Genomic DNA, 17,844 nt, shown 5'->3' with positions numbered 1-17,844 from the left:
TGGAGAGGAAAGGGAGGTTGGAGATGGGGCGATAGCTAACAAGCACAGTGGGGTCAAGGGTTGATTTTTTTTAGGAGAGGGGTGATGACGGCAGATTTGAGGGAGTGGGGAACAGTGAGGAGAGAGAACACCGTTAACAATGTCGGTTAACATGGGAGCCAGAAAAGGAAGTTGCGTGGTCAGCAGTTTGGTGGGAATAGGATCAAGGGAGCAGGAAGTGGGTCTCATGGACAGGATGAGTGTGGAGAGTTCATGAGGGGAGATCGAAGAGAAACTGGAGAGAGATGAGAGTTCAGGGCTAGGTCCGGTGGGCTAGGGGAAGGAAGGGAAAAGGCTGAGGCGGCCGAACCGATGGTCTCAATCTTGTTGTTGGAGGTGAGGGTGGAGACTGAGGAGAGGGGTTTAAAGATAACAAATTGTTGTATAGTTAATACTGAGGAGGACTGTGACAAAATATAAGATGACATTAATAAACTTGTAGAATGGGCATGTAATTGGCAAATGGATTTCAGTATTGTTAAATGTGAGGCGGTGCATTTTGGTAGGAAGAATAAGGAGACCTCATACTGTTTGGGAAATCAGAGTGTAAATGGGGTAAAGGAGCAACTGAATCTAGGTATACAGATACACACATCACTAAAGTAGTGACGCAGTTTAATAAGGCTATAATAAGCAAACCAAACACTGTGGTTCATTTCTAGAGAAATAGAATTGAAAAGTAGAGAAATTAGGCTAAATGTGTCCATGAGCTCCTTACACTTGTTGTTGGAAGCAAGTGTGGTAGAGACAGGGGAGAGGGGTTTAAGGAGATGGTTAGCAGTAGAGAATAGAACCATCCAACACCGCACCAATCAAATACAAGCCCCACCTACCCAGCCAACACCGCACCAATCAAATACAAGCCCCACCTACCCAGCCAACACCGCACCAATCCACCCTCAGGGCTCGGTATCGCCCCGTCCCCCAACCCGGTATCTCCTCCCCCCACCCCCAGATCCCGGTACTCCTCCCCCAACCCCCCTACCCCCCCAGATCCCGGTACTCCTCCCCCAACCCCCCTACCCCCCCAGATCCCGGTACTCCTCCCCCAACCCCCCTACCCCCCCAGAACCCGGTATCTCCTCCCCCCACCCCCGATATCTCTTCCCCCCACCCCCGAGCTCGGTATCTGCCCACCTCCCCCCCTGATATCTCCTCCCCCCACCTCCCCCCAAAAACCCCCAGTATCTCCTCCCCCCCCACCCCCACCAGATACCAGTATCTCCTCCCCCCCACCCCCGAGCTCGGTATCTCCTCCCCCACCACTCCCAGGGCTCGGTATCAGCCCCCCCTCAAAACCCAGTACCTGACCATTCAATTTAACAACAAATGCACAAAGCGGTGTTTGAATTTTGAAGAAAGATTTGCTCCTCCCACAAGTAGAGCTCAGAACCTCACAAGCTGGTCCTGAACCCATCCCCCCATTTCCTGTAGAATTATAGAATCGGAGAATGATGGAGGTCATCCAGTCCATCGAAAATGCTATCCACTCAGTCCCACTCCCCCGCGCTTTCCCCACAGCCCTGCATTGTTTTCCTGTTTAAATATTTATTTAATTCCCTTCAGAAAGTGACTATTGAATCTTGTCCCACCGTCCTTTCAGGCAACGCGTTGCTGATCACAGCAACTCACTGCGTGAAAAATCCCACCGGTTCTTTTGCCAAATGCCTTAAATATATTTTTTGTAATTATATTTTATAATTGTATAATTACCTTGCGTATCTTCATATTCAGCAGCATCTGGACACAAATTATTCAAGTAATCTGAAAAAAAGCAATAATTACATCTTCGAGATTGGAGCACAGTTAGATCCTGATTGGTTCAAAGGTCAGAGTGCGTATGGGTGTGAGCCAGCACTGAGATGGCACATTCTGCTCCTTGGGCCTTCACTGCAGCAAGTCTGTGAAACCATGCACTTCAGGTGGCTAAATGGATCACCTCAGTACTCAGTCAGCCAATAGCTCCCTCTACACTGTCCCATCAAAGACTCCCAGGGCAGGTACAGCACAGGTTAGATACAGAGTAAAGCTCCCTCTACACTGTCCCAATAAACACTCCCAGGGCAGGTACAGCACGGGTTAGATACAGAGTAAAGCTCCCTCTACACTGTCCCATCAAACACTCCCAGGGCAGGTACAGCACAGGGTTAGATACAGAGTAAAGCTCCCACTACACTGTCCCATCAAACACTCCCAGGGCAGGTACAGCACGGGGTTAGATACAGAGTAAAGCTCCCACTACACTGTCCCATCAAACACTCCCAGGGCAGGTACAGCACGGGGTTAGATACAGAGTAAAGCTGTCCAGATACACCGGTTACTGCTCCCAGACAAGTCACCTTGCAGCCCAGGACACTGTGGAAGGCCACCCGAGGGAAATACACAACTATCCCTTCAATTCTTTGAATTTTCATTCAACTTCAATATTCCTTCTACACCCTGTGAGGTGACCAAAGTCAGTGTGTGGAGACAAAGCTCGAGCAGAATAGAATTCCTAATGTGAATGGGAACAGGAGATCCCCGCCTGTCTGATACTTTAATCACGTTGGAAGTGGAGATTTTATGGTTGGATTTTAATACTGAGATTAGTTTGATTGCCCAGCAGGTAGTTTATCTTTTTGGAATGTCCTTGAGACACTGGGATTGTTAACAGTGGAGCAGAGGGCCAAGATGGAATTTAATGGCTGCCTGAAATCAGCCGGTGCCTTAAAGGTTGAGTGCATTGGTAGCCTCCATGGCCACAGACAATGCAGTGTGGATAGATGAGCGTGGCTGCAGGACCCGGTGCAGTAGGTGCTGTCCCTTTGGTGAAGCATACTCTCTAATCGTGATCGGACCCTTGCTGTCTATATATTCTATTGTGGCGGGGGGGTGAGGAACACCTGCTGGGTCCATCCTCCTTCAATGTTGCCCAACTCTGTCTTGCTCCATCCTGTGCTACTCCTCCACTGTGACAATAACATATTGTCCCCACAGGGCAGGACACCTGCTCCTGATACATCCTCACCGTGGGGAATGGAACAAAAATCTCCCCATTCTCTCCGTGACCTCTTCTCCCCATTCTCCGTGTGACCTCTGCTCCCATGTGACCTCTGCTCCCTGTGTGACCTCTGCTCCCCGTGTGAACTCTGCTCCCCGTGTGAACTCTGCTCCCCGTGTGAACTCTGCTCCCCGTGTGAACTCTGCTCTCCATTCTCCCTGTGTGAACTCTGCTCCCCATTCTCCCTGTGTGACCTCTGCTCCCCATTCACTCACACAACCACAAACTATCAGATAGAAGTGTAAAGTGTTTCTGACATATACCAAAATAAAACTCAACCCCAACAGTGTAATCGCTCCTCAAACTCGGCACACTCTTCAGCCTCTCAGTCCCCTCTGTTGTGTATGTGTGACATGGGGACTCGATGAAAGGTATGGCAGGAAGGGATTCGGGGGAGAGGGGATTGATTTTGGGGCAGAAAACTGGCATCAACAATTTTCACCTCATTTTACTACCGCAAATTTCCTACCCTGATTATGCAACGCAATTCCATGGAAAAGGTCCCGGAAATATTGTGCCAAGGAGGATGTTTGCTCCTCTGTAATTTAAAGTGCAATGAAACGTCTTGCTAGACTATAGAAATACAAACTATACTTTACATCCATGATTTTTGCATTATGAATGTTCAATTATTTACATTCTCTCCACCAATTATTTCGTGAGTTAGCCTACAGCCCATGGGATTCTCTGATTATCTTCTTCATTTAGGGAATCCGTATACCTGCCAGAGTTGCGGTGTTCAGCTTAGTATTACCTTCGGATAAGGCAAAAGTTAAGAGTCAAAAGTCATGTGTATCAGCTGCCTTTACATGTATTTGTTCTGTGCATTCATCAAATGATTTCAAGCTGTCCAGCTACTATTTGTTTAACGCTTACCGGACAGAATATCCCAGCCCCACTGCAAAGGCAAGGAGAGCGAAAGGCACAGAGAGGATGCAGGATTCATTCAACACTTCACTTACCCATCAGATAAAGGCGGTACTGAGGGAGTCGCTGGAGCAGCTCGAACATGCACTGCCTCACATTCAGCCTGTTGGACCCAGGACAGACCTGCACGCCATTTCATGGAGAGAAAGACACATTAAAATCATCACTCAAAGACAAATCTAACGATTCATTAAAAACACTGGTACAGGGAGGCAAGCACAAAGGCAAATCAACACAGACCCACAGAAACACTAACACAAATACAGACCCACAGAAACACTAACACAAACACAGACCCACAGAAATACTAACAGAATCAACACAAATATATTCAATGACCCAGCCTCTACAGCTCTCTGGTGCAGTGAATTCCACAGGTTTACTACCCTCAGAAGAAATTCCTCCTCATCTCAGTTTTAAATGGGTGGCCCCTTATTCTGAGACTATGTCCCCTAGTTTTAGTTTCCCCTGAGTGGAAATATCCTCTTTGCATCCACCTTGTCGAGCCCCCTCATGATCTTATGTTTCAATAAGATCACCTCTCATTCTTTGGAACTCCAATGTATTATAGGTCCAACCGACTCAACCTATCCTCACAAGTCAACCCCCTCATCTCCAGAATCAACCTAATGAACCTTCTCTGAACAGCCTCCAATGCAAGTATATCCTTCCTAAAATACAGAGACCAAAACTACACACAGTACTTTAGGTGTGGCCTCACCAATACCCTGTACAGGTTAGGTGAGTGGGCAAATGCATGGCAGATGCAGTATAATGTGGATAAATGTGAGGTTATCCATTTTGGGGCAAAAACACAAAGGCAGAATATTATCTGAATGGCGGCAGATTAGGAAAAGGGGAAGTGCAACGAGACCTGGGTGTCATGGTTCATCAGTCACTGAAAGTGGGCATACAGGTACAGCAGGCGGTAAAGAAGGCAAATGGTATGTTGGCCTTCATAGCTAGGGGATTTGAGTATAGGAGCAGGGAGGTCTACTGCAGTTGTACAGGGCCTTAATGAGGCCTCACCTGGAATATTGTGTTCAGTTTTGGTCTCCTAATCTGAGGAAGAACGTTCTTGCTATTGAGGGAGTGCAGCGAAGGTTCACCAGACTGATTCCAGGGATGGCTGGACTGTCATATGAGGAGACACTGGATCAACTAGGCCTTTATTCACTGGAGTTTAGAAGGATGAGAGGGGATCTCATAGAAACGTATAAGATTCTGACGGGACTGGACAGGTTAGATGCGGGCAGAATGTTCCCAATGTTGTGGAAGTCCAGAATCCGGGGACATAGTCTTAGGATAAGGGGTAGGCCATTTAGGACTGAGATGAGGAGAAACTTCTTCACTCAGAGAGTTGTTAACCTATGGAATTCCCTGCCGCAGAGAGTTGTTGATGCCAGTTCATTGGATATATTCAAGAGGGAGTTAGCTATGGCCCTTATGACTAAGGGGATCAAGGGGTATGGAGAGAAAGCAGGAAAGGGGTACTGAGGGAATGATCAGCCATGATCTTATTAAATGGTGGTGCAGACTCGAAGGACCGAATGGCTTACTCCTGCAACTATTTTCTATGTTTCTATGTTTCTATGACTTCTCTGCTTTTATACTCCATCTCCCTTGCAATAAAGGCCAACATTCCATTTGCCTTCCTGATCACGTGCTGTACCTGCATACTAACTTTTTATGTTTCATGCACAAGGATCCCATGGTCCCTCTGTACTCCAGCACTTCGCAATTTTTCTCTATTTAAATTATAATTTTCTTTTCTATTATTTCTGCCAAAGTGGATAACCTCACATTTTCCCACATTATGCTCTATCTGACAAATTTTTGCCCACTCACTTAGCCTGTCTTTATCCCTTTGTAGATTTTTTGTGTCCTCCTCACAATTTGCTTTCCCACCCATCTTTGTATCATCAGCAAACTTGTCTACATTACACTCAGTCCCTTCATCCAAGTCATTAACATAGATTGTAAATAGTTGAGGACCCAGCACCGATCCCTGCGGCACCCCACTAGTCACTGTTTGCCAACCGGAAAATGACCTCTTTATCCCGACTCTCTGTTTCTGTTCGTTAGCCAATCCTCTATCCATGCTAATATATTACCCCCTCTCTCCCAGTCTTTCTCCCTCTCCCCAGAGTCTCTCTCCCCCCACCCACTCTCTTTCTCTCCCCCCACCCACTCTCTTTCTCTCCCCCTCTCCCCCTCTCTCCCCACCCACTCTCTTTCTCTCCCCCACCCACTCTTTCTCTCCCCCACCCACTCTCTCTCTCTCTCCCACCCACTCTCTCTCTCCCACCCACAACCCAGTGAGCTTTTATCTTGTGCAGTAACCTTTTATGTGGCACCTTATCGAATGCCTTCTGGAAATCCAAATACACCACATCCACTGGTTCCCCCTTATCCACCCTGCTCGTTACATCCTCAAAGAACTCCAGCAAATTTGTCAAACATGATTTCCCTTTCATAAAACCATGCTGTATCTGCTTGATTGAATTATGCTTTTCCAAATGTCCTGCTACTGCTTCCTTAATAATGGACTCCGGTGTTTTCCCAACGACAGATGTTGGGCTAACTGATCTATAGTTTCCTGCTTTTTGTCTGCCTCCTTTTTTAAATAGGAGCGTTACATTTGCGGTTTTCCAATCCATTGGGACCTCCCCAGAATCCAGGGAATTTTGGTAGATTACAACCAATGCATCCACTATCTCTGCAGCCACTTCTCTTAAGACCCTAGGATGCAAGCCATCAGGTCCAGGGGACTTGTCCACCTTTAGTCCCATTATTTACCGAGTACTACTTCATTAGTGATAGTGATTGTATTAAGTTCCTCCCCAGCTATAGCCCCTTGGTTATCCATGGGATATTTTTAGTGTCTTCTACCGTGAAGACCGATACAAAATATTTGTTCAATGACTCTGCCATTTCCCTGTTCTCCATTATTAATTCCCCAGTCTCATCCTCCAGGGGACCAACATTTACTTTAGCCACTCTTTTCCTTTTTATGTACCTGTAGAAACTCTTACTATCTGTTTTTATATTTTGTGCTAGATTACTTTCATAATCTATCTTCCCTCTCTGTCATTTTTTTAGTCGTTCTCTGTTGGCTTTTAAAAATGTCCCAATCCTTTGGCCTCCCACTAGTCTTGGCCACATTGTATGCTCTTGTTTTCAATTTGATACCCTCCCCGATTTCCTTAGTTAACCACGGATGGTTATCCCTTCTCATATATCGTACTGCGCATGCGCGACCGGATTGAGCGTACCGCACAAAAAGGAGGCGGAGTCCATGGTGCACATGCGCAGAGGGACACAAAAATGTTTGTGCACATACTCACTCCGTACCCATTTACACGTCTTCTACACTCACTTTTTGTTTCTTTACTTGTCCCATTACCATCTTCTTTTACTTTGTACAATCATCTCTTTTGTCATTTAATCACTCCTGCTTTTCACCCTATCACACACTTTCATTTTTGTTTTTTCCTCCCCTCCCCCTCCCCTTGTCCATGTCCCTGCACGCGCTTAAAATGTGTTACATGTCCAACTTTTTCCATTTCTGATGAAGGGTCAGCAACCCGAATTATTAACTGTGTTTCTGTCCCCTCAGAGCATGCCTGACCCGTTGAGCATCGCCAGCATTTTCTGTATTTATTTCAGATTCCCAGCATCCGCAGTATTTTGCATTTGTAAAGTTTGAGGATTTGAGTGCATTGTGATCCCTGCCTCACACGAGGGAGAATTGGCAGAACGTTACCTCGAGCACCTGCAATGCTGTGGAGAGTTCTGGCGACTTGCAGCAGGATTGATCCAGGAGTGCCAGGTTACTCTCAAATTGCTCGATATACTTGGAGTATACTGTCAGCTTGGGCCCTTGTGCTGAGATCACATGAGCCAACTTGGGACCCTCCTGCTCCCTGATGATAGAAAGGTATGGAGGCATCAGATAGTGCAAAAATCACTCTCCATTCACCCCCAAACCCACTCTTCAGTCACACCCACCCGAACCCCCCCGACACTCCCTCACCGTGACCCCCCCCACCAAAACCCTCCCGACACTCCCTCACCGTGACCCCCCCGACACTCCCTCACTGTGCCCCCCCCACCCGATCCCCCCGACACTCCCTCACCGTGACCCCCCCCACCAAAACCCTCCCGACACTCCCTCACCGTGACCCCCCCGACACTCCCTCACTGTGCCCCCCCCACCCGATCCCCCCGACACTCCCTCACCATGACCCCCCCCACCAAAACCCTCCCGACACTCCCTCACCGTGACCCCCCCGACACTCCCTCATTGTGCCCCCCCCATCCGATCCCCCCGACACTCCCTCACCGTGACCCCCCCCACCCGATACCCCCGACACACCCTCACCGTGACCCCCCCGACACTCCCTCACTGTGCCCCCCCCACCCGATCCCCCCGACACTCCCTCACCATGACCCCCCCACCCGAACCCCCCCGACACTCCCTCACCATGACCCCCCCACCCGAACCCCCCTGACACTCCCTCACCGTGACCCCCCCACCCAAACCTCCCTCACCATGACCCCCCACCCGAACCACCCTGACACTCCCTCACCATGACCCCCCCGACAATCCCTCACTGTGATCCACCCCCACCCGAACCGCCCCGACACTCCCTCACCATGACCCCCTCCCACCAAAACCCTCCCGACACTCCCTCACCGTGACCCCCCCGACACTCCCTCACTGTGCCCCCCCCACCCGATCCCCCCGACACTCCCTCACCGTGACCCCCCCCCCACCAAAACCCTCCCGACACTCCCTCACCGTGACCCCCCCGACACTCCCTCACTGTGCCCCCCCCACCCGATCCCCCCGACACTCCCTCACCATGACCCCCCCACCAAAACCCTCCCGACACTCCCTCACCGTGACCCCCCCGACACTCCCTCACTGTGCCCCCCCCACCCGATCCCCCCGACACTCCCTCACCGTGACCCCCCCCACCCAATACCCCCGACACACCCTCACCGTGACCCCCCCGACACTCCCTCACTGTGCCCCCCCCCACCCGATCCCCCGACACTCCCTCACCATGACCCCCCCACCCGAACCCCCCCGACACTCCCTCACCATGACCCCCCCACCCGAACCCCCCCGACACTCCCTCACCGTGACCCCCCCACCCGAACCCCCCCGACACTCCCTCACCGTGACCCCCCCACCCAAACCTCCCTCACCGTGACCCCCCACCCGAACCACCCTGACACTCCCTCACCATGACCCCCCCGACACTCCCTCACTGTGATCCACCCCCACCCGAACCGCCCCGACACTCCCTCACCATGACCCCCTCCCACCTGAACCCCCCGACACTCCCTCACCGTGACCCCCCCCACCCGAACCGCCCCGACACTTCCTCACCGTGACCCCCTCCCATCCGAAACCCTCTGACACTCCCTCACCGTGACCCCCTCCCACCTGAACCCCCCGGCACTCCCTCACTGTGCCCCCCCCACCCGATCCCCCCGACACTCCCTCACCATGACCCCCCCACCCGAACCCCCCCGACACTCCCTCACCGTGACCCCCCCACCCAAACCTCCCTCACCGTGACCCCCCACCCGAACCACCCTGACACTCCCTCACCATGACCCCCCCGACACTCCCTCACTGTGATCCACCCCCACCCGAACCGCCCCGACAGTCCCTCACCATGACCCCCTCCCACCTGAACCCCCCGACACTCCCTCACCGTGACCCCCCCCACCCGAACCGCCCCGACACTTCCTCACTGTGACCCCCTCCCATCTGAAACCCTCTGACACTCCCTCACCGTGACCCCCCCACCCGAACCCCCCGACACTCCCTCACCGTGACCCCCTCCCACACGAACCCCCCGACACTCCCTCACCATGACCCCCTCCCACACGAACCCCCTGACACTCCCTCACCATGACCCCCCCCTCACTGCAGTGTCAGGCTGGATTCTACGCCCAAGTCCTGGAGTGGGGCTTGAACCATGAACTTCTGACTCATCGACAAGGGCAATTCCTAGTTTCAGTCATCAAGCTGAAGGTGTGTCTTGCAACATCTATTTTGGTGATGTAATTGAATTTGACTTGAGGTTGTGCCCTTTTCATAGTCCCTACTTTTTTTTTTAGTTCTTACAGACCTGTAAGCACATTTGCTGTCTTTTATTCATTGTAGTGTGCGATCTCCAGATCGTGTAGTTTGTGATGTGAAAATTGAGATTATCTGGAGCCAGCTGAGAACAACCATATCAGGGTGGCCTCAATCTAAATCAATGGTCAGGGGCAGCTACCAGGGCCTCTGATAGGAGAGTTCATGTACTGAGGGAGGGGCCTCGAGGGAAAATTTCATGTACCGAGGGAGGGGCTCCTATGGGAGAGTTCATGTACTGAGGGAGGGGCCTCGAGGGAAGAGTTCATGTACTGAGGGTGGGGCTCTGATGGGACAGTTCATGTACCAAGGGAGGGCCTCTGATGGGAGAGTTCATGTACCGAGGGAGGGGCCTCGAGGGAAGGATTAATGTACCGAGCGAGGGGCTCCTATGGAAGAGTTCATGTACCAGAGGGAGGGGCCTCGAGGGCAGAGTTCATGTACCGAGGGAGGGGATCTGATGGGAGAGTTCATGTACCGAGGGAGGGGCCTCGAGGGGAGAGTTCATGTACTGAGGGAGGGGCTCTGATGGGACAGTTCATGTACCAAGGGAGGGGCTCTGATGGGAGAGTTCATGTACCGCGGGAGGGGCCTCGAGGGAAGAGTTCATGTACCGAGGGAGGTGCTCCTATGGGAGAGTTCATGTACCGAGGGAGGGGCCTTGAGGGAAGAGTTCATGTACCGAGGGAGGGGCTCTGATGGGAGAGTTCATGTACCGAGGGAGGGGCCTCAATGGGGGAGTTCATGTACCAGAGGGAGGGGCCTCGATGAGGGAGGTCATGTACCGAGGGAGGGGCTAATATGGGAGAGTTCATGTACCGAGAGAGGGGATCTGATGGGAGAGTTCATGTACCGAGGGAGGGTCTCCTATGGGAGAGCTCATGTACCGAGGGAGGGGCTCTGATGGGAGAGTTCATGTACTAGAGGGAGGGGCCGCGAGGGGAGAGTTCATGTACCAGAGGGAGGGGCCTCAATAGGAGAGTTCATGTACCGAGGGAGGGGCTCCTATGGGAGAGTTCATGTACCGAGAGAGGGGCTCTGATGGGAGAGTTCATGTACCGAGGGAGGGTCTCCTATGGGAGAGTTCATGTACCGAGGGAGGGGCTCCTATGGAAGAGTTCATGTACCGAGGAGGGGCCTCGATGGGAGAATTCATGTACCGAGTGAGGGGCCTCAATGAGAGAGTTCATGTACCGAGGGAGGGGCCACGATGGGAGAGTTCATGTACCGAGGTAGGTGCTCCTATGGGAGAGTTCATGTACCAGAGGGAGGGGCCTCGAGGGAAGAGTTCATGTACCGAGGGAGGGGCTCTGACGGGAGAGTTCATGTACCGAGGGAGGGGCCTCGTTGGGAGAGTTCTTGTACCAGAGGGAGGGGCTGCGAGGGGAGAGTTCATGTACCAGAGGGAGGGGCCTCGATGGGAGAGTTCATGTACCGAGGGAGGGGCTCCTATGGGAGAGTTCATGTACCGAGGGAGGGGCCTCGATGGGGAGAGTTCATGGCCCGAGGGAGGGGCCTCGATGGGAGAGTTCATGTACCGAGGGAGGGGCTCCTATGGGAGAGTTCATGTACCGAGAGAGGGGCTCTGATGGGAGAGTTCATGTACCGAGGGAGGGTCTCCTATGGGAGAATTCATGTACCGAGGGAGGGGCTCTGATGGGAGAGTTCATGTACCGAGGGAGGGGCTCCTATGTGAGAGTTCATGTACCGAGAGAGGGGCCTCGATGGGAGAGTTCATGTACCGAGGGAGGGTCTCCTATGGGAGAGTTCATGTACCGAGGGAGGGGCTCCTATGCGAGAGTTCATGTACCGAGGAGGGGCCTCGATGGGAGAGTTCATGTACCGAGGGAGGGGCCTCGATGAGAGAGTTCATGTACCGAGGGAGGGGCTCCTATGGGAGAGTTCTTGTACCGAGGGAGGGGCTCCTATGGGAGAGTTCATGTACCGAGGGAGGGGCTCTGATGGGAGAGTTCATGTACTAGAGGGTGGGGCCTCGATGGGAGAGTTCATGTACCGAGGGAGGGGCTCCTATGGGAAAGTTCATGTACCGAGAGAGGGGCCTCGATGGGGGAGTTCTTGTATCGAGGGAGGGGCCTTAATGGGGGAGTTCATGTACCGAGGGAGGGTCTCCTATGGGAGAGTTCATGTACCGAGGGAGGGGCTCCTATGGGAGAGTTCATGTACCGAGGGAGGGGCCTCGATGGGAGAGTTCATGTACCGAGGGAGGGGCTCTAATAGGAGAGTTCATGTACCGAGGGAGGGGCTCCTATGGGAGAGTTCATGTACCGAGGGGAGGGGCCTCGATGAGAGAGTTCATGTACCGTGGGAGGGGCCTCGATGGGAGAGTTCATGTACCGAGGGAGGGGCCTCGATGAGAGAGTTCATGTACCGAGGGAGGGGCTCCTATGGGAGAGTTCATGTACCGAGGGAGGGGCTCCTATGGGAGAGTTCATGTACCGAGGGGAGGGGCTCCTATGGGAGAGTTCATGTACCGAGGGAAGGGCTCTGATGGGAGAGTTCATGTGCCGAGGGAGGGGCCTCGATGGGAGAGTTCATGTACCAGAGGGAGGGGTTCCTATGGGAGAGTTCATGTACCAAAGGGAGAGGCTTTGATCAGCAGAAAAGCCTGTTCTGGTCTCCTGAATTGATCCTGTTGCCGAAGTCATTGAGTGAAGATATCGATAATCCCTAGCAAAATCTGTCAATAAAATGCAAGATCTGTGCTTAACACAGACCCAACACTTTGTTCCCGACAGCCTTGATTGTCTGTCACAAACCTTGATTAACAGACAGCCATTGAGTGGCTTGCAGTGGGATTGAGAATGTCGACAGGATTATTGAGTTACCATTCTGTGATACACTGCTCCAGCTCACTCAGTATATCCTGGTGCAGCTCGTATAGTTCAGAGACCTGGCACAGGATGCGAGTCACTCCCTCGTGGTCCAGCACGGGGCAAGTTTCGCCACCAACAGCCCGCGTCACTGCTTGTCTGAAGTCCTGTTGGAAGAAAAATAGCCCAAATCGTAATATGTAAACTCTGCACAGGCCATCACATAACCGAGAGTGATGTACAGAATGAGATAGAGAAGGACTGAAGTGAAGGAGAGGTGATTAAATTCAAATTGAGAGTGAGGAGTGGGGTTAGGAGAAAGGTACTTATTATAATAAATTGATATACAAGTTCATTGGCAGGAGCAGAAAGCCCTGGTGTGGGAAGACCGACGTAAGGAGGTGGCTCAGAGTACAACAAACAACAACTTGTATTTACATAGTGCATTTAACGTAAGAAAATGTCCCAAGGTGTTTGATTGTTATCAAACAAAATTTGACACTGAGCCACATAAAGAGACATCAGGGAAGGTGTCAAAAAGCTTGGTCAAAGTGGCAGATTTTAAGGATCATCTTGAAGGAGGAAAGAGAGATGGAGAGCGAGAGATTTAGGGAGGGAATTGCGAGAGGGATGGAGTACAAAAGCAGGGAGGTCCTTCTGCAACTGTATCGGGTATTGGTGAGGCCGCACCTGGAGTACTGCGTGCAGTTTTGGTCACCTTACTTAAGGAAGGATATACTAGCTTTGGAGGGGGTACAGAGATGATTCACTAGGCTGATTCCGGAGATGAGGGGGTTACCTTATGATGATAGATTGAGTAGACTGGGTCTTTACTCGTTGGAGTTCAGAAGGATGAGGGGTGATCTTATAGAAACATTTAAAATAATGAAAGGGATAGACAAGATAGAGGCAGAGAGGCTGTTTCCACTGGTCGGGGAGACTAGAACTAGGGGGCACAGCCTCAAAATACGGAGGAGCCAATTTAAAACCGAGTTGAGAAGGAATTTCTTCTCCCATCGGGTTGTGAATCTGTGGAATTCTCTGCCCAAGGAAGCAGTTGAGGCTAGCTCATTGAATGTATTCAAGTCACAGATAGCTAGATTTTTAACCAATAAGGGAATTAAGGGTTACGGGGAGCGGGCGGGTAAGTGGAGCTGAGTCCACGGCCAGATCAGCCATGATCTTATTGAATGGCGGAGCAGGTTCAAGGGGTTAGATGGCCTACTCCTGTTCCTAATTCTTATGTTATGTTCTTATGAATTCCAGAGTTTGGGGCCCAGGCAACTGAAGGCATGGCCACCGACGGTTGAGCGATTACAATCAGGTATGTGCAACAAGAGGAGCGCAGACATTTCGGGGGATTGTAGGTTTGGAGGAGATTACAGAGATAGGGAGGGGTGAGGCCATGGAGCGATTTGAAAACAAGGATGAGAATTTTAAAATCGATGCGTTGCCGGAACAGGAACCAATGTAGGTCAGCGAGCACAGGGGTGATGGGTAAGCGGGACTTGGTGCGAGTTAGGACATGGGCTGCCGAGTTTTGGAAGAGCTCAAGTTTACGTAGGGTAGAACGTGGGGAGGCCAGCCAGGAGAGTTTTGGAATAGTCAAGCCTAGAGGTAACAAAGGCGTGGTGAGGGTTTCAGCAGATGAGCTGAGGCAAGGGCGGAATCGAGTGACACTATGGAATTGGAAGTAGGCGGTCTTATTGATGGAGAGGATATGTGGTCGGAAGCTCATCTCGGGGTCAAATATAACACAGCAAGGTAGCCAACGGTCTGGTTCTGCCTCAGAAAATTGCCTGGTGGCTAGGGAATGCAGTTTGTGATGGGGACCCACGTCAGTGGCTTCGGTCTTCCCAATATTTAGTTGGAAGAAATTTCTGCTCATCCAATGCTGGATGTTGGATAAGCAGTGCGACGCTTCAGAGACAGTGGAGGGGTCAAGAAAAGTGAAATAGAACGTTTCACAACCACCGGACGTCCCAAAATGCTTTACAGCCAATTAAGTACTTTTGAAGTGTAGTCACTGCTATAATGTGGGAAACATGACAGCCAATTTGCACACAGCAAGCTCCCACAAACAGCAATGTGATAATGACCAGATAATCTGTTTTTTGTATGTTGATTGAGGACACCAGGGATAACTTCCCCTGCTCTTCTTCGAAATAGTGCCATAGGATCTTTTACGTCCATTTGAGAGAGCAGATGGGGCCTCGGTTTAGCATCTCATCCGAAAGATGGCACCTCCGACGCTCCCTCAGCATTGCACTGAAGTGTCAGCATAGATTTTTTTTGTGCTCAAGTCTTTGGAGTGGGACTTGAACCTTCTGACTGTGAGTCGAAAGTGCTACCCACTGAGTCACAGCTGACACAAGTGGTAGTGTGGTAGAACTGGGTGTTATCAGCATATACTTATAATTAATCTATATATTAATCAATTTTTGTAATATAATTGATCTCGATTGTACTGCTTCTACTGAGAACTGGTTGTCAGACAGGAAGCAAAGAGTAGGAGTAAATGGGTACTTTTCAGAATGGCAGGCAGTGACTAGTGGGGTACCACAAGGTTCTGTGCTGGGGCCCCAGCTGTTTACATTGTACATTAATGATTTAGACGAGGGGATTAAATCCAAATTTGCGGATGACACTAAGTTGGGTGGCAGTGTGAGCTGCGAGGAGGATGCTATGAGGCTGCAGAGAGACAGACTATTATCTGAATGGTGACAGATTAGGAAAAGGGGAGATGCAACGAGACCTGGGTGTCATGGTACATCAGTCATTGAAGGTTGGCATGCAGGTACAGCAGGCGGTTAAGAAAGCAAATGGCATGTTGGCCTTCATAGCGAGGGGATTTGAGTACAGGGGCAGGAAGGTGTTACTACAGTTGTATAGGGCCTTGGAGTATTGTGTACAGGTTTGGTCTCCTAACTTGAGGAAGGACATTCTTGCTATTGAGGGAGTGCAGCGAAGGTTCACCAGACTGATTCCCGGGATGGCGGGACTGACATATCAAGAAAGACTGGATCAACTGGGCTTGTATTCACTGGAGTTCAGAAGAATGAGAGGGGATCTCATAGAAACATTTAAAATTCTGATGGGTTTAGACTGGTTAGATGCAGAAAGAATGTTCCCAATGTTGGGGAAGTCCAGAACCAGGGGACACAGTCTAAGGATAAGGGGAAAGCCATTTAGGATCGAGATGAGGAGAAACTTCTTCACCCAGAGAGTGGTGAACCTGTGGAATTCTCTACCACAGAAAGTTGTTGAGGCCAATTCACTAAATATATTCAAAAAGGAGTTAGATGAGGTCCTTACTACTAAGGGGATCAAGGGGTATGGTGAGAAAGCAGGAATGGGGTACTGAAGTTGCATGTTCAGCCATGAACTCATTGAATGGTGGTGCAGGCTAGAAGGGCCGAATGGCCTACTCCTGCACCTATTTTCTATGTTTCTATGTTAACTATTGTCATCAACCTATTCCCCATTCCCCATTCACTATGTAAATTGAGTTTTTCCTGTCTATTTCCATGCACATTTTTGCTGCCGCTTCGGACCCGAGCCGTTCACTTCTATTTCCCTCTTTTCTCTCTATCCCTCCCTGCCCGTTCTCTCCTGTCGTCATACGGCCTTTCATCTTTCCTCTCAGATACTCTGCCCTCTCAAATCGCTTCCCCAACCCTTCATTACTCTTCGACATTCCTGCTCTCCTGCCACCGTCCCAGGCTCGACTCCCCCTTAGATCAGCCTACAGCTTCCCTCCGTGCCTCTCTTGGCATCCTCCGAAGGGCACATCGAGGCCCTCGTTGCTGCCTCCTTACGAGCATCCCCAAGCTTGCCGGTCGGGGGCTAACCTTGCCAATCTCCTCCCCGTCCAACTCCCCCCCCCCCAGCGCTGACCCTGTGGATGCTGGCAATGGGGCAGCCATCACCGACCCTCTCCACATCTCCCACCAGAATATCCATTCACTTGCGAACAAGGCCCTTCCCAGCCATGAGCTTATCGTGGATGATTGTATCAACATCATGGCCCTGACGGAAACTTGGTTGAGGGGCGATGACACCTTACCCTTAAATGAAGCCTCCCTGCCCGGCTATACCTTCCACCACTTGACCCGCCCAGACTGCCGTGGTGGTGGTGTGGCTCTCATCACCAAATCACACCTCGGTCTGTCCCCCAATCCTTCGGCACTTTCTCCTCCTTTGAGCATCTCACCTTATTCCATCCATTTCATTTAAAATTCTCGTTCTCTACTACTCACCCAAATATGACAAAAATGTTGCTACCAATATATCTTCACTGCTTTCCTCCCTCAGCCTCTGCACCGAACGACTTCTCATCCTCAGTGATTTCAACCTCCATCTCAGTTCATCATGCTCTCTCTCTCTCTCTCTCTCCTCTGAGTTCACTACCCTCCTGTCCTCCCTTAATCTTTCCCTCCAGGTGAATTCCTCAACCCATATTCACGGCCACCCCTTGACCTTGCCATCTCTCATAGCCTCGCTATTCCTACCGTGTCAATTACAGATAAGGTCTTCTCTGACCATTTCCTTGTATCGCTCTCCACCCACATTCATCTTTCCCCACCCAAACCTACTTCCTTCTGCATCTGTCCCTGGAACAAATTCTCTCCAAACTCTCTACAACTGCACATCAATTCCAAACTGTCCAACCTCTTGCCCTCCTTTCACAATGACATTTCTGCAGCCACCAATCTGCTCAACCACACCCTCACCACTACCTTTGATGCCCTAGTCCCTGTTAAACCATTACTCTCTCGCACCCTGGTCGTCCCCCCTGGTACAACCCTCAGCTTCGCTCCCTCAAGTCCAAGGGGTGCAGACTTGAA

The 17,844-nt window shown here is 51.0% G+C and overlaps 1 protein-coding gene across 1 annotated transcript in view; it reads right to left on the bottom strand.

Moving 5' to 3' along the window:
• Positions 1 to 17,844, bottom strand: part of LOC139276830 (FYVE, RhoGEF and PH domain-containing protein 5-like) — a 121,405-nt gene that overhangs the window by 69,693 nt on the left and 33,868 nt on the right. The window contains exons 5-8 of the mRNA XM_070894829.1: positions 13,013 to 13,164; positions 7,773 to 7,932; positions 4,042 to 4,129; positions 1,753 to 1,803 (exon numbers count right to left, since the gene is read on the bottom strand). Coding sequence (XP_070750930.1) covers positions 1,753 to 1,803; positions 4,042 to 4,129; positions 7,773 to 7,932; positions 13,013 to 13,164 — 451 coding nt within the window. The remainder of the gene's footprint in view (positions 1 to 1,752; positions 1,804 to 4,041; positions 4,130 to 7,772; positions 7,933 to 13,012; positions 13,165 to 17,844) is intronic.

Source organism: Pristiophorus japonicus, chromosome 12 (assembly GCF_044704955.1).
Source record: "Pristiophorus japonicus isolate sPriJap1 chromosome 12, sPriJap1.hap1, whole genome shotgun sequence".
NCBI classification, from domain to species: Eukaryota; Metazoa; Chordata; class Chondrichthyes; family Pristiophoridae; genus Pristiophorus; species Pristiophorus japonicus.
The sequence above is the reverse complement of the archived record's forward strand: the minus strand, read 5'-3'. Positions and strand labels throughout refer to the sequence as shown.